At 29.3% G+C, this 24,659-nt stretch overlaps 1 protein-coding gene across 1 annotated transcript in view; it reads right to left on the reverse strand.

The window, feature by feature from the left end:
- LOC119616290 (RNA polymerase-associated protein Rtf1) overlaps positions 1-24,659 on the reverse strand; it is a 161,283-nt gene that overhangs the window by 112,057 nt on the left and 24,567 nt on the right. The window contains exon 2 of the mRNA XM_037972636.1: positions 10,934-11,777. Coding sequence (XP_037828564.1) covers positions 10,934-11,777 — 844 coding nt within the window. The remainder of the gene's footprint in view (positions 1-10,933; positions 11,778-24,659) is intronic.

Raw genomic sequence — 24,659 nt, forward strand, 5'->3', positions numbered from 1 at the left:
TAATTCTCAACGAAATATAATATTATAATTCGTAAAGAAAAAGTAGAATTTTTACATTAGAACGTCATATTATTAACATCGAGTATAGGTCTTTCAACAGGAATTATTACTCCATTTCAAATATTTTTTTGTTTCATCAACTTTCAACTCAGCTCAAGCTCAGATTAAAGCTTTTAGGAAAATTGTTGTGAACAAATCTTATGCAGAAAAGTGTCTACTTTCAAATGATGTATCATTTGTTTTATAAAGATTAGTTTTCATTTTTGACTTAACGCCACAGGTCGCAAGTGGCTGCCCCATCGTGCATTGTAATATTGTAAGAGACATTATATTGCTTAAAAAAAGGAAAAAAGGATTACAGGTATAATTTGTTTAATAGTGTTAGTATAATAGAACTACGATTTATAGATAGTATAATTTTTGTTAAAAATTAGTTGATTACAATGCGGTAGTCCAAGGACAAAGCCAAACACCGGCTTCTAGACATAACCGGAAGTAAGCCCAGTCATCAGAAGGTATAGATACATTTTTAATTATTCTTCCGCATTGTTTTGATCCGTTCCATCACTATCCTGACTTCCTTGTGATGTTTTTATCCGTTTGACCTGGTCTTAAGTTGACTTCTAGTACGTCGGGATGTTGTTTTTGGGTGGTGGCATAGTTTTGGATTGAACTTGTGGTTTGCTTTACCTTGCACTATGGTTCAGACGACCACTTTTTTTCGGTCAAAACTAAAAAAAGCTTATATGAAGTTGATGATCGTAAAGATTTAAGATGTTATACCAATCATTCATGTACTACGTATCCCCACATTGTTTTGGGCCATCTTTTTACGATAATTATTAAAGTACTTTTTTATCTTTCATTTCCAAGACAAATTTTTTAACTTTTTTTCTTTTAAGATGAAAAAACAATTTGAGAAAATATGTATTTGGAATTACATTTTAATTTTTTTTAATGAAAAAAGTAACTTTAGTGGCTTTTTATTAAAGAGTAATTTAATGTTGATGGAAACAAAATACATTTTCTGTAGCTCCGACGTATGTAACATCAAAAAAATAAATAGTTTTGGCCAAAGAAAGTGGTCGTCTGAACCATAGTGCGTTGGTAGTAAAAGTTTTCAGTTGTATGTTTTGGATAGGTGTTGGCTAAGTTTTAATGGCATTAGAGGTAGATGGAGTAATAATATTTAAGTAGTCAACATGTTGTCTAGTAAATGTAGCAAAAGTCGATTTGGTAATATGTCTCTCGTTGTATTTTTGCATTGCAGTTTTGTTATCGACTTTTTCTAAAGTTTTAATGGCATGAATTTCTTTATATTTTAAAAAAATTGGACATGTCTTGCTTACTACAGAATGTTTAGTGTCGGTGAGTTTATTTTCTACACAATTTTGGATTTTCACAAACTTCATTTTGTGATCGATGTTTCCACAGTTGATACATAGTTTATCGCAAGGCGATAAGGTGGTATTATTCAATCAGCTGATAATTTTTTTCTTAATTCGCCTGGTTTATCCGTTAAACGGAGAAAAACTTCATTAATATTTTGAGTTATTTATGTAAAAAATCTAAAAAAACCAAGCATCTCGTAAACAAATATCATTTTATTTAAATAATGGCATAATTGGTATGTATACAAATATGTCATTTAGGAAAAATATTTTTTTCTATTAAATGTTAACATATTAAACAATATTGTTTTATATTTTATATTAACATTGTGTAGATAACGTAATTAACTAAAAAAAATCTCTTCCGGAACACTTTATATAAAGAAACACATATGAAGAATTTAGCCGAACAGCGGCAGCTTACTTTTACATATGGCTTAATTTTGAAATCTATTAAATGTTAACAAATTAAACAATATTGTTTTATATATACACTATGTAGATAAAGAGATTAACTAAAAAAAGTCAGTTTCGGAACGCTTTATATAACAAAACCCATATGAAGTATTTACCCGTCCGGCGGCTGCTACATTATGGCCAAATATTGAAAATTACTCCGCCGGAGTAGAATTATCCATTCGCAACAAATATTCATTCATTCGTAATATAATATTTTCATGAATATGTACTTTTTTATCTTTATTTTTCACAAAAAATTAAGTTTTACTTAACTTCAGGCACTCACTTAAATTTTGCAAATTAATCCGTCGGAATAGAATTTTTCGTTTGAAACAAACATTATTCAATTCAGTTTAATTCAATTCAATTTAATAAAATATAAACTTTTTACAAAAATTTTTCATCAAATGAATTCGTCGTACTTATGGTTTTTGACATCTACGTAAACCAAATGCAAAACAAAATACATGTAAAATGTTGTTGTTGCAGAACTGCCACCACCTTATCTGAATTCACATTGGTGTCATCGCTAGATATTTTGGACCGAGGGATAAGTCATTCATATGTTTATTATTGTCGAGATCAAACATTGTTTGGTTTGTTATATTAGGCGGTTTATTCATTGTTCTTAATTTTATTTAATATAAAAAGTAGTTACTTATTTTTTTTTGCTTATTTGTTTTTAATGTAATTGGTAAACGATTAATAAATAATAATATTATTTATGTTATTGTGTTTGTTGTTGCGTTTGAGTATTGTTTATTTTTACTTAGGTGTTTTGTTATTGTACAAAAGAATGCCATTTTTATTATTAGTACATATTTTGTTATTACTAGGAAGAATGCACTTGCACTTTTTGTTGTTTTTTATGTTTTAAATAATTTGGGGGATTGTTATATTGTTCGTCACAGTTGTAAAGGCAAAGTCAATTCAGAAATTAATAAATTCTTATCTTAATAGAGAGATTGCTGATAGTATTATAACAATTAAACTTAAGTTATAAGTGAGAAGACACAATTAACAAAAACCATAAAAAATGATTTCGGAAGAACAAAAACTTAATATTTTAAGTAAATTGCAATTTTCTGATTTGTTTTGTTTTATTTATTATTGTTTTTTATTTTGTTATTACTAGGAAGAATGCACTTTTTGTTGTTTTTTATGTTTTAAATAATTTGGGGGATTGTTATATTGTTCGTCACAGTAGTAAAGGCAACCGTATAATACGAAAGCAAAGTCAATACAGAAATTAATAAATTCTTATCCTAATAGAGAGATTGCTGATAGTATTATAACAATTAAACTTAAGTTATAAGTGAGAAGACACAATTAACAAAAACCATAAAAAATGATTTCGGAAGAACAAAAACTTAATATTTTAAGTAAATTGCAATTTTCTTTTTTTTTATTATTATTATTATTCGTTTATTTAGTAGTATTTTAAATACTTTATCTTATATCTATAATAATGATGTTACAATTAGTATTAAATACTCTGATATACATTATTTTTTACAAAGGATACAATATTTCTTTTAAAAACATTAAGATTTCTTTCATTTTTTACATTAATTGGTAACATATTAAACAATTGTAGTCCTTTGTAGAATAGGCATCTCTTCATGGCATTGTTTGTTGCTTTGTTTATTCGGAAGTCCATTGCATTACGTAGACTGTAAGGTTGTATTTCATTGACGTACTTAAGTTGCTCTGTCAAATATTCTGGGGCGTTTCCTGTTTTCATCTTGTGTATAAACGTTAATGTATTTAGTTGAAGTCTGTGTCTTATATTTAACCATTTCAGTGTATCAAGCATTAATTGTGTTGATGTGAATCTATTGCATTTAATTATCGATCTCATTGCTTTATTTTGAAGTTTTTGCAGCCTTTCCAATTGTGTATTTGTGCAGCATGTATATATGATAGTTGAACCAAATTCGAAATGTGGTTTTATCATTGTATTATATATATTTATCGCTGTTATTGTAGATATTTTGTTGCGTATTCTTCTAAAGAAACCAATCTTTTTTCCAATTTTGTGGCATATATATTCTAAATGTTCTTTTAAGTTCATGTTTTTATCTATTATAAAACCTAAATATTTTATTTTATCCACTTTTTCAATTATTTTATCATTTATTGTAATGGTTGAGTTAGTATTCATGTTTATTTCCATTATTTTTGTTTTACATTCATTGAGTTTAAGTTTATTCATTTTCAACCATTTATTAATATTTATCATATCATACATTAAATCATTTTGACACTGTTCATCTGATTCAGCCTCACTAAAAATTAATGTATCATCCGCGTATAGCACTATTTCACATTTACGAAGTATCTTAGGCATATCATTTATGTATATAATAAATAAGAGAGCTCCTAAAATCGATCCTTGTGGTACTCCATATTCATTGTTAATTTCTTTCGATATACTATTATTCACTTTCGTTATTTGTTTTCTATTCGTTAGATATGACTTAAACCAACTTAATTCTTCATTTTGTATACCATATATGTGCAGTTTTTGTAGTAGGATGTCTCTATCTATGGTTTCAAAAGCCCTTTTAAAATCAAGAAAAATTGCCATAATTTTTTTATTTTTGTTAATGTTTTTCCATCTATTTATAACATAGTTTACTGATGTTTCACATGAATATTTTTTTCGAAATCCAGACTGATATTTTGATAATATGTCATTTGATTCTAAATATTCTTCAAGTTGCATTTTAACAATTTTCTCAAGAACTTTTTCACATAATTTTAAAGTATTAACGGGACGAAATTCTTCACATTTATTAGTTTTTGCTATCTTTTCTATTGGTGTTACCATTGAGGTTTTCCAATTTTCAGGGAAAACTCCAGTTGCCATTGATGTATTTACTATATTTAGCATGATGTTTCCGATTATATTCCAATTGTCCAGTATCATACGACTATTTACTTTATTATAATCAGGTTTATTTTTTAAGGTTTTACATATGTTTTTAAGTTCTGTAATAGATATTGCACGGAATTTAAATCTTGCATTTATTACATCTATTTGATTTTCATATTGCACATATTCTATATTATCTCTTATTTCATTTATACTGTTTACAAAATAATTATTAAATTGGTAAGCTATATCACAGTTATTCTTATATTCTATATTATTAAATATCACAGTTTTTATCACAGATTGGTTTTTCTTTAGAACTAAGTTTTTAATGTTTTTCCACATTTGTTTCTGGTCTCTAGCTTTATTAATTTGATTGTTAATATACCTATTTTTCTCATTTTCAAGTTTTATTTTATATATATTTCTTGAATTTTTATAGTTTTTCCATGCTGTTATAGAATTTTCTGCTTTAGCTATGTTATATTTTATTATTTTTTCTTTTTTTAAACGTTCTAATTGTTTACCAAACCATTTATTATTTATTTTTTGCTCATTCACTTTCTTATTTATTGATAGCTTTTTAATTGCCTTTTCTACAGTTTCATCAAAATGATTCACATTTACATTAAGTTCATGTCTTTTATCAAATATTATTTTTCCAGCTATTTCATTTCGAAATCTGCGTTTGTTATATTTAAAAATTTCCAATTCTCTACCGGTTATGTGTTCAGTTTTCTCCTCTTTAATTTTAATTTCAATTATTTCGTGATCAGATATTTTGTTTATTTGACTATTATTTGTTTCTATATTTATTATATTTGTTATGATATAATCAATTAATGTTTTTGATCTATTTGTAATTCTTGTGTATTCCGTTACTATTTGTTTTAGGCCATTATCGTTGATTATATGTTCCAATGTGTTCTTATATGTACTTTCTTTAGTCCAATCAATATTAAAATCTCCAGCGACAATTATATCTGTATTTTTTTCGTTTAGTTCTTCTATTGTTTCTTCAAATGCTTCGTAGAATTCTACTTCTTGACTACTCGGTGATCTATATATAGCGGCTATTATAATTGATCTATTTTGATATTTAATATTATACGCACTTATCCAGTATTTTGAATCGCGAACCTTTTCTTGTAGTAGTTTAACTTGCCAATCTTTATTAAAATATATGATTAATCCTCCTGTTCTCGTAGAGTTTGATAGTGTAGCATATTGTTGATATCCTTCTATTTGTATTTCACTTTCATGTATTTTGTCCGTTAGATGCGTTTCCGTTAGTATTATAAAATCAAAGTTCTCCGTATTTGCTATTACCTCCAGCTGGTCGAAATTATTGGTTAGGCCTTGAATATTTGTATACATTCCTTTTATTATCTTTGGTTGTTAATCTATTAGTCCCAATCTTCTCTTTTTTAAGTTTAGTTTATTTTGATATACTGGACATTCTCTACTTATTGTTGCATGGTTCTCATCAAGTCCCAGATTTAGCCGTTTATTACTTCTAATACAGTTTATACATTTGTTAATATATTCCTCGTTACAATCTTTTGTTTTATGGTTTCCATTGCATCTAAAACAAACTTCCTCATTTGTACAATTTATGGATTTATGATTGAAGCCTTTACATTTAAAACATTGGATTATATTAGTTCCATCAAATATTCTACATTTTTCCCATCCTACATTAAGTTTTTGGGCTGATAATATTTTCGGATATGTTTCCTTATCAATTTTTATTTTTGCATTAAATATATTTCTATTATTTCTTTTGGTTTCGTATATTTTTATTACATCCATTTTACTGTTTTCTAGGATTATATTCTGTTTTCTTAATTTTTCAACTAACTCCTTATTTTCATACTTAAAACTCATGTCTGTTATAACAATTGACAATTCAGCATCATTCGGTACTTTTATTTCATAATTTTCACTCATTTTTGTTTCAATCGCCGTTTTTATTTTTTCGCGTTCATTAATATTTTCACTTTGTATTACTAGTGTACCATTTTTTCTATTTTCAATATTTATAATTTTAAAATCAACAGGATCTACCTTTTTATTTAGATCATCTTTCGTTTTTTCAACTTTTTGTTTTTCTTTTGGTTTAATTATTAACGGAACCTGATTTTTTACTTCTGGCAACACCATATTCTTCTTCAATGCATCAGAAAATGATAGCTTATTTTGTTTGACGTTTGTTTCTTTTATCACTTTTTTTATTTCGTTGCACATTTTTACATTTGTTTGTTCAATATTGTTACACAGTTCTTGGTTTTTGTTTTCGTTGTCTTTAATAGTGCCGTAAAGTTTTTTAATTTCTTGAACGTTTTTTTCACAGTTTTTTTGTGTATTATCAATTATTTTAAGCCTTTCTTCGTACCTTTTCTCGATTGCTTGCAAAAGTTGTTTAATTTCATTTTGTCTTAATGATGTTTCGAACTCCCTTTTGTATTCCTTTAGGTTTTGTTTGTTTATTCTTACACCATCTTGAATTTCTCCTAAGACAAGATCAACATTTCTAATATACTGCATACAGTCCTCACACATAAATCTTATAAAGTTGTTTGCTTCTAGAACCCCGAGTGAATATTGATCGATTCCTGAACACTTTTTTGTACAGTGGTATATTTTTCCACAAACTCCATTACATCTGATGCCCGTTTCTCCTCTAATCACTGACTTGCATGAACTGCAATCAGTCATTTTTGGTTATTTTTTTATTGTTTAATTATTGTCCAATAACTTATTTATTTTATAAATATTATTTTATACACAATTTGGTTTAGGTTTATTAAACGTTTTAATAGTCTTTTTTCTATTTTTTAAACAGTTTAATATTTATTTTTCGTTATTTTAATCAGAGCTTTTGTTTCTTGCTTCTTATTCTTATTCTCTTCTCTTGAACTCTGATTTGTTTTGTTTTATTTATTATTGTTTTAAATGTTTATTTAACATTTTTCCAAAATTTTTAATTTTACAAAAGTATTATTTGCAAAAAACAGCTGTTCATTGTTTAAGTTTTTGAGTGAAAAGTTGGCAATACTAACAAAGTTAACTGAACTTAAATCTATAACTGATAACACAATCATCGGTTAAAGTCCGCCTAAATTTGTTCCGAGTTTAATCTAACAGCAAGTTAAGCCTAGTTTAACCCCCATGCCTATATTAGACAAATATTTATTATGCCAAAAGTCAAATTGTTATCATGATAAAAAATTAGCAGGTACAGACTGCATTAAGTAGCGTTATAGCGTCGTTATGACAGTGTTGTCTAAACAAACGTTGTCTTGATAACAAACGTCATTGTATTGTAAAATTTGTATAGAATTTTGTTTTTGTGCAATTAAAATTGATTTTTAGCGATTTTTATTTACAAAATTTTCATTTAATTTTAATTGTTTCTATAAAATATAGCATTATTATAGTAAAATTATCTGTAGGTAGTCGTGATAATATCATTACCATTTTGTTACCCTTATGCATTAACATAAACAAAAATTTACAATTTTTCTGTCGACGTTTTGTTAAGTGCTGTGATAAATATTTGTATAATATAGACACGGGTAACACTGTTACCGTAACAGATGATTGTGTTTTTCAGTTATGGATTTAAGAGCAGTTAACTTTGTCAGTACTGCCAACTTTTCAGTCAAAAACATAAACAATTAACAGTTGTTTTTTGAAAATATTACTTTTGTAAAATGAAAAATTTTAGATAAAATTAAAATAAACATTTAATACAATAATAATATTGATAAAACAAATCAAAAAATTACCTTTTACATAAAAAATTAAGTTTTTCTTCTGCTGAATTAATTATTTTATTGCTTTTGTTGATTGTGTTTTCTCATTTATAACTTTTATTGGCCAATAACACTGAGGGCGTGTTTTTCTGATAAAGATAATCTTCATTCTTTGTTTAAACTAGTTTAATCTATATTTTGTGTTTTTCAGTAATCAGTTACGTTACTTAGTATCTTAGTTTATCTAAGTGCTATTGGCCAATTAAACCTAAGTGAGAGAACAGATTCAACAAAAACAATAAAATAATCAATTCGGAAGAAGAAAATTTTTAAAGTAATTTTTAATTTTTATTTGTTTATCAATATTATATTGTTTTAAATGTTAATTTTAATTTTCACTAAATTTTTTAATTTTACAAAAGTGATATGTGCAAAAAAAAACAGCTATTCATTGTTTATGTTTTTGACTGAAAAGTTGGCAATACTAACAAAGTTAACTGCTCTTAAATCCATAAATGAAAAACACAATCATAGGTTAAAGTCCGTCTAAATTTGTTCCGAGTTTAATCTAACAGCAAGTTAAGCCAAGTTTAAATGAATAGTAAGAAACCCGCCCTGAGTTAAGCTATGATAATAAGTAACGTAACTGATTACTGAAAACACAAAATATAGATTAAACTTGGTTTAAACAAAGAATGTAGATTATCTTTATCAGAAAAACCCGCCCTAAATGATCGGAGGAATTTGTAATAAGTTTTACAATTTTTAACCGATTTTTTTTGTCTTATATTTTATTGGAACAATAATTGCTTACATATTCCAATTATTTGCTGTTAGCATTTAAAAATATAAATTTAGTGCCTAAACTTTTGTAAAAAAATTTGTGTAAAAGTCGTTTCCCCTTCAGAGCAGTGGTGCCACCAGTTAGGTTAGGTTTCTATAACTCAAAGTATAAGTCTAGATGCAGAGACGGCCAATCCTCGCAACATCGGGAATATTACAGAATTTTAGTACTATTGGATGGTCCAGAACTGCCGAACTTAGAGGGGGTCAAAGTTGGACATTTTGGCCATACAGAGTTTTATTCAAGTGCGTGTAACTTTTCAAAAATTTGTCCAAAGGAGTTCAGTCAAAACAAAGCTTTGACAATTTCCTTTAAGGACTCAAGATTACTATTTTTTCAATTGTTGTTGTTTTTTTTTTTTTTTTGCTCAAATGAAAGCTTAGACCATTTCCTTTAGGAGCTTTGTAGATAGTTAGTGGGATGCAAGGGACATCAACAACATGTGAATTTTTTGACATAAGTATATATTTTTGTTGTTTTTATAGAATTGACTTCACCTTATGATTTTTCTCAGATGGGTCTTATTTTGTTTATTACTGGTGTTAAATTTTAGTCAAATCGGATAACGATAACCCGTGCCGGAAATAGATTGAAACTTGTAAAATTGGGCAAATAATAGGACTTTATCATCTAAAGAAAATTATCTATCCAACGAGGTATAAAACATTTATATTATACAAACAATAATGTTATTGACAATGTCCCCAAGCCATTTATTCAAAAAATCATGAATTTTTTGCATTGTTTGGTCTTCGTTTTGCACGCAGAAGTAATGTAAACAAAAATATATACACAAAAAAAATGTTTATACCTTGTTGAAAAGATAATTGTCTTTAGAAGATTAGATTTGATCGAAATTTTAAGAAACTATAATGGCACACTTTTGAAGAACTTAAAATAAGTCTTATTATTTACCCAACTTTACGCTTTTCAATCGATTTCCGGAACGGGTTCTCGTGTTCCGATTTTGCTAAAATTTTACCCAAGTTAGTTCTAGACACATATGAACAAAATAAGAGCCATCGTAGCAAAATCGTTTTTTTTACACCTCTTGAGTGCATAGTAGAGGTGTCCAAAAAATATATATTTTGCTTGGATGGGTCTCATTTTGTTTATTAGTGTCTAAAAATAACTGGAAGATAATAGAAGATAAAATTTGATAAAAAAGTTAAGAAAATATCATTTTAATTTCAATTTTTGAAGTAATCAAAAATTCTTATTATTTACCCAATTCGATATATTTTGGAAACCTCTAGTGTACACAGCTCAATAAGAGCAGTGTGTAATCTGCGGAAAACTACATCATATAGACCCTGTTCTATGGGAACCATAATTTTACCAGCCTAAGCCTTACGTGCTTAGGTATGTAAAACATAAATAAACACAAAGAGACGTAGTCTTATATCAATATCTCAGCAACAGACTTTTCAAAAACAAAATATTTTATTATGGATTTTTGTTAACAAAATATTTCTCCACAAAAATTAATATTTTATTTTATTATGGATTTTTGTTAATAAAATATTTCTCCACAAAAATGAATCATGAGATAATATAACGAATTATATAAATATGTAGGTAGAATAACATAAAATATAAATACCTCTTTTTGCTTTTCCTTCACGCTTGGCTTTTAAAAGTGCCATTGCATTGCTACGTTTATCATCAGTTCTATTCATTTCTACATTTTTTTTTCTTTCCTTTGATCTTTCTTTGTGATCAAAATATTCAGCAGATGCACTAATTTGATCATCACTTGAGACAGATCTTATTAGCGGTTCACTAGATAATGATGTAACATTCTCTGGGATATTTTCTAGGGCTTCTAATGAATGTTGAGGTTTAGGAGCCTCTTTTTCCTTTTCTGATGAGTTTTCTTTGTCTTGATGAATATATTTTTTTTCTTCTTTTTTCTTGGATTTTAGTTTCTTCTTTTTTCCATCTTTTGGCTTTATTTTTGCCTTTTCACTTTTCCTTGCTAACTTTAGTTTTTTTTCTATTTCCCAACGAGTTCGCATAATATCTCTTTGTTCAATTCTTTTAAATATTTCGGTTTCACGTTCTTTTTCTGATAGACATGATAGTCTCTTGCGATCTGCTTCATCGCCCATTAAATTTTCGTCGTAACCATCGTCAAATTCGGAATCAGAACTACTCTCAGAGGATGAGCATGACTCTATTTCATTAGAATTGATATCAGATATCTCTGAATTGTCCTTTTTTGTATAATCATCTTCAGAGTCAGAAACTTCCCCATCTTCCTGTTCGTTTTTACGCAATTGTACATTTTCTATTTTATTCTCAATATTCTTGTGTTTATATTTTTCCACGCTATCTTCCATTTTTTCATAATCTGTATCGGATTTGGTATCTGATCCTGACAATCCCGATAAGATTTGAGTGTTACTTACTTTCCTTTTTCGTTTTTTTACCATTGTCAGAAGTTCCTGCAATTGAATAAAATTTTTATTCAAAAGTATAAAGAAATATTTAATATAAAATTTAAAAAAAAAGAAAATTCTAACGAACAACTTCATCGAAACCATAATATAACCATATCTGTAGAAAAGTACGTTCGCAATTTTAAATGTCTTGAATTGTCACAAAAAAGAAAATTAAAAGATATATATTACTGAAAAATTTAAATTGAATAATTTGATTAAAAAAGATTGCAAAGCCAATAAAAATCAAAAACAGGATGCAAAAGTTTGGAATGCTGTTTGCGTGTGACGTTGAATTTCATGGTATTTTTCGTGGTTATAAAAAATTGAGTTAGGAGAGGATTGTATATAATTTGGACATACTCTTTCCGATTCCGAAACCCATTTTTCAGTATTTGATACGATTTCCGAGATATCGGGTGTTAACTTTGGTCTATATCCACAATTTTAAGACTAAATAAATATTGTTTTGACCACAATTTTCATACAAAAATTGAAAACAAATTAATCACTATTGTTTTGTTTCACTGCCATAACAAAAACGTAGATCAAAGCACACATAACAAAGTGTTTTTAAAACTCTTGTTTACATTATTTGTATATGGATTTTGACAGATCTATTACACTGATTGTTATTTTTCAGCATACATAATTTGACAGTTTTTGTATACATATAAAATATGTGCTGGTCTGATAACACCATCTTACAAATTTAGTGCAAATTTTGCACATAAAACAACAACAATTCATAAATAATTTGAGTGCCGAAGTAAAAAATTCAATTTTCATCACCAGCTTAGTTTTTTTCCGAAGAAATTATTAATTAAGTGGTATTTAATTGTTTGTCTGACATTTTGTTATAGTTCCATGCCATTAGGATGTTTGATGAAGATTTACTACCTATAAAAACACCATCAGAATGTTCATCCAACATAGCAGATTGCGAATGTATTATGGGATATAGAAATAGGTAACTAATATTTTTAGATACTGCCCATTTTCAATACCTGGGAAGTGATACCATTTTTCTGAAAGGTGGATCCGAGTAGAACAAGAATATGTTTTTGAAATTAGCCAAACACCTCCAAAATCTTGAGTTACGGGTAAAAACCCGGTTTTTCCTACTTTTAAGCACTTATAAGTCAGTAACTTAGTTGAATCTGAACCGATTTTAAGTTTCTCCACGGATTTAGAAAGCAGAAGCTGAGGCCTTTATAATGACATATATAACATTTAAGGAACCTGGAGAGATATGTTTGAGTTTAACCAGCAAACATATTTTTTATTTTAATTTTCCACCGTTGTCCAAGTTTGGAGATGTTTTATGAAAGTTTTTTATATATACAAAATCTTTTTCTTAATAAAAAATTGTTCATAAATTGATTTTCTGAAGGATACTTTATATGGGGGATAGGGTTAAATATGGACCGATCCTCGAAAAATGTGGTGGAAGGATTGTTTATATAAAAGTTATTTATGCTGAATTTCATCGTGATATTAATATTTAGAGAAGAATTATGGAATTGAAGTCATCTTCTGAAGGAGGGTTTGTATGGGGACACTAAAGATTACAGCAAACTGATTTATACCGATTTATGTAACAAAGTTGCGTTTCACTCATGAATAAACATGGGTTTCTAATCAGTTAATAAATGGTACGGTTCCTATATAAAATACTTTCATAAAACATCTCCAAACTTGGACAAAGGTGCAAAATTAAAATAAAAAATATGTTTGCTGGTTAAACTCAAACATATCTCTCCAGGTTCCTTGAATATTATATATGTCATTATAAAGCTTCAGCTTCTGCTTTCTAAATCCGTGGAGAAACTTAAAATCGGTACAGATTCAACTAAATTACTGACTCATAAGTGCTTAAGAGCGGGTTTTTGAAATGATAATCAAATGCCAATTAATAATCAGATTAGTTAATCTAAAAATAAATTAAATCTTATGTTAATCCCCTTTGATGTTTTTGAGAACAAGATTAAACTTCGCAGTGTTGCATACAAAACAACAGAAAATGTCACTGTTTGTTATCAAAACAACGCATATTTTATAAAAAAGAAGAAGACAATTGTAAATTTAATATGAAAATTAATGAAAACTTAAATTAAAAACAAAAAAATGTATTTTGAAGTGTCTATAATTTATACTAATCAAAAAATAAAACATTTTAATGTTTATATTTATAAAAATTGTATTATTTTTTTTGCATCAGCTGTTTACACTTTTACATTTCGTGCTTAAGATTAAACCACCTCCATTGGGCGCTTAAACTTGCAAACAAAATTAACTAATTGAGTACTCAAAAACATTTTTCGAGGATTAATTTAATCGCTAATCTTTCACCTAAATATTGGCCCTAAAAGTACGAAAAACTGGTTTTTTGTCCGTAACTCAAGATTTTGAAGGTGTTTGGCAAATTTCAAAAACATATTCTACTCGGATCCACCTTTCAGAAAAATAGTATCACTTCCCAGGTATTTATTTTTGTCGCATAGTGATATTTGTGAAAAATTTCAGCCTTCTAGCTGTTTTCGTTTGGATCTTTTTCGATGGTGGGCATAAAAAATACTCATTTTGTATGGATATAGACCCTAAAAAGGGAAAACAAAAATAAAAATTTTATATAGACCATAAAACACGAATTTTTATTTTCATTAATATCTTAACTTTTTTTCAATTTTACATAACGGTGTGTAAATCTATAATTTTGTTGAAAACATATGTCAATATCTAGTGTGAAAAATTAAAAAAAATCTATCACGTAAATTTTGAGAAAAGTTTATCTAAACCTTCTTATTCGTTTTTCTCAATAAGAAGTGACGCCAAACACTTCTGGGTCAAACCAAAATATATATATATATATATATATATATATATATATATATATATATTACATCATGGGTTGTATCATGATCGAAACTAATTTTCCATCTGTTCAATAACAAAAAATTTTTACAAATTATCACACATTGTTTATGTATTTCAATACAAATTCCAAATATTTTTGTGAAAATTTATAACAATTAGTAACAACTTTTAATTATTGAACAGACCTTTTATAAATTTAACTACACAGAAAAAAGTTTCAGCATAAATATTATTAACTGCTTTCATTGACAAAAGTTAAGGCCTTACTATAATATGCTTACACTAACGGAAGTCAGCTTAAGCATTTGTGCGAACACATATAAAGTCTCAGTTTGTTTGAAAGTTCCGTAACGTTTCCGTTCTGTGACGTTCCGTTGGCTGTTTATGTGTAGTTAAATTCTACGTAAGAACGTACCAGCTTTCTTAAGAATAAACAAAAAAAGCAAATCTGACTTGTTGTGTCAAAAATCAGTGTTGATTTTCTTTCTTTATGTTCAAAGCTATATTAAGTAATATAAATTAATATTGTTATATACATAATTATTATATAATTTATATATGTATATATCTGGGAAATTATGATAATATTCAAATTTTTCATAGGTTACATTAAAATCTAAATTAACATTTGGATAAATTGGCGAACTTGCAATAATTTGAGTGGCATCTCCAATATGTAAAAAATTTATATCTGAAAACTATTATAGTTAGAATTTTCAAAATCGTAAAGTGTTTTTTATTTACATTGCTTTAAAGCACACTGCGTATAGCTAGTATAATTATAAAAAGTATACATTTTTATTTTCTTCTTGGTCTTTTCTTTTTTCTTGGTCTTTTTCGTTTCTGTTGAAAGTAATGTAAACTTTTATATTCTTTGATATATTTCAGAGCTTTTTCTCTCGTACTTTTTCATTTTCGATTTTTTTTTAATTTTAAACATAACATTTAGTATGATAATTTTTTTAAGAAATATTCACTAATTTAAGAAGTACATTAATTTATATGTTTAATTTTAAAGTATTTCAATTAATCGTAATAATTAAAATTTTCTGATGTACATAATTTTTAAAACTTTAACATCACTGTTTTTTCCTGTTAATTTTTTTTTTTTTGTATTTTATGTCAGCTGTTTATAGCTGTCACTTATCGTTGCGGATTAAATTCTATAGGTTCATCCGCAACGTAACTTCAACGTTACGGCAAAACTAACGACTTACACAGGTTTTCGTAAGCCAAAAACGAATCAGCTGATTCATCACGGAACGGAACGTAGAGACTAACTGAGACTTAAAACGTATGTGACAAACTATAATGTACTTAAAGGCTCAGTTAGTATCTACGTTCCGTTCCGTGATGAATCAGCTGATTCGTTTTTGGCTGACCCGATTTTCTTGAAATTTTCACAGTGTCTTACTGTATGACTGGGAGGAACTATTTCGAAATTTCAAGAGAGAGGGGTGCCACGCCCACATACAAACTTAGTATTAAAAGTCGCATATCTCAGAAAGTACAACAGTTAAAGTCTTCAAATTTTGTATGGACATCTTTGACATTCATAAGATTATTTTCGGACAAAATGGGCGGAATGGCTATAGTGGGCGTGGCACCGTCCATATGAAGAAAATATTAAATAAGTATATCTGAGAAAATATAACAGATAGAGTCTTCAACTTTTGTCGGAATACTTTAGTGTCAATATGATTATTTAAGGAAAAAGGGTGCGGACTAGGAGTTAGGGGCGTGGCACCTCCCATATGAATTAAATACAAAAACTCGCCTATCTGGGAAACTATTAGAGTTAAAATCTTAAAATTTTACACGAAGAACTTTAACATCCATGTAAATATTTTGGGTAATAAATTGGCGGACTACCAATGGGGGCGATGCTCCTCCCATATAAATAAAATATACAAAAATTCGTATATCAGGGAGGTTAATAGAGCTAGCTTCTTAAAATTTTGCACGAAGAACTTTAATATTTATCTGAACATTTTGGACTTTCATTAGGGGGGCTTGAAACATCCAACCCGACTCCCCCCTCCCCATATAAATTAAATAGAAAATTTCGTATATCTGAGAAACTATTAGCTAAAATCCTCAAATTTTGACATCCATGTGAACATTTGGGTAATAAATTGGATTTGCCGTTTGTCTGAGAAAGTAATAGACCTAGAATCTTCAAATTTTGTACGAAGAAATTTAACATTTATTTCAATATTTTGGGGAAAATGGGCGGACTTTCATTATGGGTGGTTGGAACCTCCCATATGAATTAAATAGAAAAAATCGTATGTCTGGGAAACTATTAGAGCAAAAATCCTTTGACTTTAATGTCAACATTTGGGTAATAAATTAGTTTAGTTTAAAAGGGTTGTATACCAAAAAGGTATACATCAACTCGGAGACCCAGGAGGGTCCATTGTGATTCCCTTTAAGTAGAAACAAGAAAAGTGAATAGAAAGAAGATAGAAAAGCCGGAGAGATAAGTTTGAAATTACTGAATTCCTATCCTAATAGAGAAAGAATGTTGATAGTATTGGAAGGGAATTCTACGAGGTCCGGCGCCTAAATAGCCAATCCACTCCCCTGACAAAACCTAGAATGTCGCCTATACTACACCTAGATACATCTCCTAAATCATCATGGAATGTTTTTCATAGCCATTTCCGCCTCACACTCTGTGCACCAGGACAGTCACACAAAATATGTTCTACTGTCTCTAGCTCCTCTTCGTCCTCACACAACCTACAAAACTCCTGTGTGTTAAAGACCCAATTGCCCAAAAAGGCTCCCATTGCGCAGTGACCGGTTATCACCCCTACTAGAATTCTAATACTCCTCCTGTCCAATCCTAATAGTGTTCTGGTTGCCTTGGCATTCAACCTCGGCCATAAGGCTTTGGATACCCTGCAATCCATCCTACTATGCCAGGATTGGTTGGAGGAGTTCCTGAATTTGTCGGAAATTAACCTATAGTAGTAGCAGATAGGAGGTTTCACCGACCTAACTCCACTATTATTGTCCAGATCTTACCCTTGTCTGGCCAGTTCATCTGCGATCTCATTACCCTGTATATTACAGTGCCCTGGAACCCAACACAACCTGATTGTATACAACTCAGATAGCTCGCGGATAGCATCCCTGCAGCTGCTTACTAATCTGGAATGAACTACATGACATTTCAGGGCCTTAAGTGCTGCCTGACTATCAACATAAACTGTCACCTCCGACCCCCTTCTAATGTGTGTTTTTATCAGTTCCATAGCTTTCCAGATCGCTAAGATTTCTGCTTGGAAAACACTACATTCATCCGGAAGTCTATATGACACCTTTATGTTGTAGTCTCCTAAATAAACTCCTGCACCTGTGCCGGATTCCATTTTGGAACCATCAGTGAAGATTGCACACCCTTCAAACAAAACTTCAGATCCATGTGTCCCTACTTGGAAACTCTATTTGGGGTGTTACACCGAAGTCTAGTGTCGTAACTAAATGATCAGAGATACAATCCGTAGTCCTTTCATTACCTGTTAGACAAACCTCGTACAAGATCTTAGTGTGACCCACCCTCTGAGGTATTACTAAAGATGACTCATAGAGTCTCAGTAAGTTTCTAGCCGCCACACTCTCAACATATTTGTCAATGGGAAGTAGGTTCAGAATCATGTGCAATGCTGCTTGTGGCGTGCTTCCCATGGCGCCTGTGATGCCTAATGAAGCACACATTTGAGCTTTATTGATTATCATTCTGTAGCTACTCTTCCTCATAGCCCACCACACCGTGCATCCATAGGTAATGATAGGCCTTACTACCGACGTGTAAATCCAGTTTACCATGTTCGGTCTAAGCCCCAGTTCTTACCGATGGAGTTTCTACATGTGTAATAGGCATTGAGCCCCTTTTTCAACCTTTCCTGTAAATTGTTTTTCCATGACAGTTTGCTGTCAAGGAAGGTACCTAGATACTTGGCTCCGTCTGACAAATTCAACTCGACGCCGTTCAATTTCGGCAAATTGAAACTCTCTATCCTATATCTCCTGGTAAAGAAATTCCGTTTTTAATGGATTGACACCCAACCCATTTGTACCGGCCCAGTTCGATAAGTCGCTAAGCGCCGCTTCCATGACCTCACTGATCGTAGGGAGAAATTTTCCCTTAATCAGAATCACGACGTCATCTGCGTACGCAACTATTTTCCTACCTTTGGATTCGAAGATTTTGAGAATAGAGTTAACCGCTAGTAACCAAAGCAGAGGTGAAAGCACTCCTCCTTGTGGTGTACCCCTGGTAACTCTTTTCCTAATCCTGTCCTCCCCTAAGGTTGAGTTGATAACTCTGCTACCCAGCATAGAAACTATCCAACTCACCAGGAAATCCTGAACACCGAGTGTAACCAGCGACTCCTTGATGGCCTCTATTTCAATATTATTAAAGGCTCCTTCTATATCCAAAAACGCGGCCAAGGTATACTCTTTGTGATCTAGACCGAGCTCAATACAACCCACCACCTCATGAAGCGCACTCTCAACCGACTTACCCTTAAGATAAGCATGTTGAGCATTGCTAATGAGATGGGTATCAATATTGCTCCTAAGATGAAGATCTATCAGTCGCTCAAGAGTCTTCAATAGAAAAGACGATAGGCTGATAGGTCTAAAATCCTTCGGTTTAGAGTGGCATGCTTTGCCAGACTTGGGAATAAAAATTACCCTAACCTCTCTCCACCCTCTAGGTATATATCTCATTATAAGACATCTCTTGAAAATATCGGCTAAAAGCACCAATGCGTCATCAGGGATATTACAGAGCATGGCTGGAAAAACACTATCCGGACCCGGCGATTTGTAAGGGTCAAAAGTGTTTACCGCCCAGCTAAGTTTATCCATGGTGACTATTTCCTCAATGTGACCAGATGCATGACTAGAATCTATAGGTCTAAAAACCCCCTGCTCTACGTCCCTAGCATCAATGTCCTCTCAACCAGGGAAGTGTGTTTCCATAAGCAGAGAGAGTGTCTCGGAGCTAGACTCCGTCCATGAGTTGTCTTCCCGTTGAATATAACCTAAGACCTTTGATTCTTTGGATAATATTCGCCTAAACCTAGAAATCTCATTGACGTTTTCAACAGATTCACAGTATGTCACCCTCGAATTCCGTTTTGCTCTCTTGAGATCTCCCTTGTACTTATTAAAGCACACTTTATAGTTGTTCCAATCTGCTGTTCGCCCTGTGAGCTTGGCCCTATTAAACAATTTCCTAACCGTCGACCTTTGATTACGAAGTTCTCCGGTCCACCTTTTAGGTTGTTTTTGTTTGCCCGGATATTTTAACGGACAAGATAGCTCATAGCTCTCTTTTAGCACGTAAGTTTATCCACAGCGTTGTCCAAGTCCTTAGGTCGCTGGACCAAGAAATCAGACTGCGACAAACCTGACTGAACCCTGCTGAAGAAACTTGCCCAGTCTGTCTTACAAGGATCCCTGAAAGGGTCCTGCCTGCTGGGTAATAAATTAACGGACTAGCAAATTGGAACCTCCCATATGAATTAAATATAAAAATTCGTATATCTGTACCGCAATTCTGTAATTTTTTAATTTTAACTACCGATATCGTTAAGTAACGACAAATATCGGTTGCATTAACGAATTTCCAATTCTGTAACTTTTTAACGACCTTAGAATATTTTAACGACAAAGATCGGAAAAATATGAGAATGTTAAAAGTTTTGTATTGAAATATTTTTGAACTAATTCATACACTGAAAATAATCCATGCCTAATATATACGAAAAATGTGGTACATTGTACGAATCATTCGTTGTTTCGCACCACGAAATTCTTTCGTAATATATACGAAATTGTACGAAATATTTTAGTATAACGCAAAATAATCTTGAAAAAATTAATTTACATAAATTGAAAAAGTGAATTTTGAATAAATATGGTAAAATTTACGAAATATTAATTTATGCAAACTTTTTTGTTCATTTTAAAATATTTTTTCTAATTTTAGTTAAAAATTATTCTCCACACGAATTTTTAAATTTTTTTATGAAAATAATTTGTGAATTATAATATACTTTTTCTTAAATTTTATAAAAATGTTGTAGTTTTATTTAATGATAATATAATTAATATCATTATGTTTAATTTCGCTAAAATTTAAGAAAAAAATATTACGAAAGGTTTTCGTACTTTCGTAAAAATAGAAAAGGGTTTATTAAAGAATATTTCGTATTATACACGAAATTTTTGTAAATATTACGAAAATAGAAGTTACGAATTTTTTTTTTCGTAAAGTTGAGCATGGATTTTTTTCAGTGTACAAAGGTATTTCTTTATCGTATTTTTTGGGTTGTAAGGAGTATGTTACTTTTTTTTTAAACTTGGTTAGTTATTTCTGTACACACATAGACCTCTAAATATTTCTGTAACTGGTTGAGTTTGTTTTTCTCTGACTAACTTTAAAACTTATAACTTTAAATTAAAAGTGGAATTGAAAGAATTTGAGTTCTGGCTATGTATTTTATATTGTAGTATAACAAAAAAAATTATGTTTTTTTATTTTAATTTATTACTATACTATTATTTAGATCATAATTATTAATATTAAGAATTAATTTTTTATGTAAACTTTTTATAAGTAGAAATTTATGACCGATTATGGCTTATATAGGCTAGGTTATTGGAATAAAGAAATTGAAATTGAAAAAAATATAAAATTAATAACGTGAACTTTTTATTTGTCGTTACATTGCCGATACTTTTCGTTAACTAATGATTATGTTTAACGAAAAAAATCAGTGAAATAAAATTCAGAATACCACATAACGACAATTATTGTTAACTTACGAAATTTTACTATTTAACGACAAAATATTGTAGTTAAAATGTTACTGAATTGCGGTACTGAGAAACTATTAGAGCTAGAAAATTCAAATTTTACTTGAAAAACTGTGACATGCGAACATTTAGGGAAAAATGGGCGGACTGTCAATGGGTCCTTGGCATCTCCCATATGAATTAAATACAAAATTTCGTATATCTGGGAAATTATTATAATATTCAAATTTTTCATAGGTTACATTAAAATCTAAATTAACATTTGGATAAATTGGCGAACTTGCAATAATTTGAGTGGCATCTCCAATATGTAAAAAAAATATATCTGAAAACTATTATAGTAGAATTTTCAAAATCGTAAAGTGTTTTTTATTTACATTGCTTTAAGTGTAGCAAAGCACACTGCGTATAGCTAGCATAATTATAAAAAGCAAAAATTTTTATTTTCTTTCTTGGTATTTTCTTTTTTTCTTATGGCGGTTATGTTGAAAGTAATGTCAACATTTATATTTTCTTTGACATATTTCAGAGCTTTTTCTTACTTTTTCATTTTCGATTTTTTTTTATTTTTAAACTTCATCACATTTAGTATGATAATTTTTTAATTAATATTTACTAATTTAAAAAGTACATTAATTTATATGTTTAATTTTAAAGTATTTCAGTTAATCGTAATAATTAAAATTTTCTGATGTACATAATTTTTAATATTTTAACATCACTGTTTTTTCATGTTAAATTTTTTTGTATTTTATATCAGTTGTTTATAGCAGTCACTTAACGTTGCGGATTGAATTCTTTTCTACAGGCTCATCCGCAACGTAACTTCAACGATACGGCAAAACTAACGACTTACACAGGTTTTCGTAAGTCAAAAACGAATCAGCTGATTCATCACGGAACGGAACGTAGATACTAACTGAGCCTTTAAGTACATTATAGTTTGTCACATACGTTTTAAGTCTCAGTTAGTCTCTACGTTCCGTTCCGTGATGAATCAGCTGATTCGTTTTTGGCTTACGAAAACCTGTGTAAGTCGTTAGTTTTGCCGTAACGTTGAAGTTACGTTGCGGATGAGCCTGTATAGTTCCTTCCAGTCATACAGTAAGACACTGTGAAAATTTCAAGAAAATCGGGTCAGCCGTTTAGCCGTCTATAAAGTCCAAACAAACATACATACAAACACACATTAATTTTTATATATATATAGATAAATTATATAACAACATTAATTTATATTACTTAATCTAGCTTTAAACACAAAAAAAGAATTGATTTTTGACACAACAAATCAGAGTTGCTTTTTTTGCTTATTCATAAAAACAGCGGCTACGTTCTTACGTAGAAACTAAATACACATAAACAGCGAACGGAACGTCACAGAACGGAAACGTTACGGAACGTTTGATCTCATAATGGATAGACGTGTTTTAAATCGCTCTCACGAGAAAATAACATTGTGAACATAAATTCTTAATAAAAAGATAAGTAACAGCGAATGGACGCTAATTAAAGGTGGCGTGTCATAATGTCCAGTGACATAATGTCCATAAACCTTATGACACACTATAAAGCGACATAATGTCCATGGACATTATGTCACTTTTTAAAAATGTCATAATGTCCATGGACATTGTGACAATTCTTTCGTTGACTTTTTGACACTTACAAGTGTGTCATAATGTCCATTCCATAAATAATTAAATTTGAAGAAGAATCGCTTTATTTCATTTATTGATATGTGTTTGTATATTTAATTATTTTACTCAAACAAATTTGTAATAATATTCTGTAAAATTAAAAAAAGATACATTTCTAATAAAAATGAATAATGCCATGTAAGCATTTTAAAATTTGTTCAAGTTGTTTCGAATATTTAGACATGAAATTTAAAAAAAAAATTATTCGCCTTTATTGTGTCCCTATTGCAGGCAAATTGTGCAAAATAATTTAAAAATATTTCAATAATTAAATTCATAAATTAGTATAAGTTTTGAACTCTGGCTCGAAATAAAAACTTGCTGGCAAGAAAATTTAATACAGAATTTAAAAACCTTTCCATAATTTTACATTTTTTTATAAATAATTATTTTTTAATAAAATGGAAAAGTTCAAAACGATTTTCAACTTGAAAAAAATTTTTTTTTACATAAATCTTGTAACACAAAAACATTATTTCTTGATGGATAAGTACTTAATTTTTATTATTATCTTTATTAATGTTAAAAGATTGTTTAAAAAGAATTATGAAATTATTTGATTAAAAACTAGAGTACAAGTATATGTGAAAAATGTATTTTATTTAATAAATGCAATTATACAAATTTAATTATACAAAATATTATTACAAATTTGTTTGAGTAAAATAATTAAATATACAAACACATATCAATAAATGAAATAAAGCGATTCTTCTTCAAATTTAATTATTTATGGAATGGACATTATGACACGTTTATAAGTGTCAAAAAGTCAACGAAAGAATTGTCACAATGTCCATGGACATTATGACATTTTCAAAAAGTGACATAATGTCCATATTGTGACGAACGACGAAATTTTCGGAACGAATTTTCGTCATCAAATATAGAACACACTAAAGTATATGAAAATACGCACAATCAGTGCGTATGACGAAATTCGTCGTACGTAACGAACTGTGCGATATGTTTAATTCCATTTCATACGGAGACGAGCGACGAATAAATTGGTTTAGAGTGACCGTATTTCATTTAAATTTTAAGATATGTGGTAATATTACATGGTAATGTTATATCTACAGGTAATACATACATAAATATATATATATATACCATAGCTGTAAAATGTGAATAGAATAGAAAATAAAAATACTTTTAATATTATTATAATTTTTATTTATAATTATAAATAATTTCTAATATAAATTTTCTTTTGCATAATACAAATTTTTTACATTTGATTCATACAAATTAAATTTATATTGAACAAATTTTATGCATTTAAAAACAAATTAATACATAAGTAAAATCATTTTATAATATTAAAAATAAAATATTGTATATCTGGTACAATGATAGCAAAATATTTTATATTTGAATATCATAAATTGAAATAAAAGTCTAACTTATTTTATTTGAATACAAAAAAATTTTAAAGTTTGAATAATTTTATTTATAAAATTTTTCA

This window comes from Lucilia sericata, unplaced genomic scaffold (genome assembly GCF_015586225.1).
Source record: "Lucilia sericata isolate MDLA Ls3-8-SP2 unplaced genomic scaffold, ASM1558622v1 Contig000066F_arrow, whole genome shotgun sequence".
Classification (NCBI taxonomy): Eukaryota; Metazoa; Arthropoda; class Insecta; order Diptera; family Calliphoridae; genus Lucilia; species Lucilia sericata.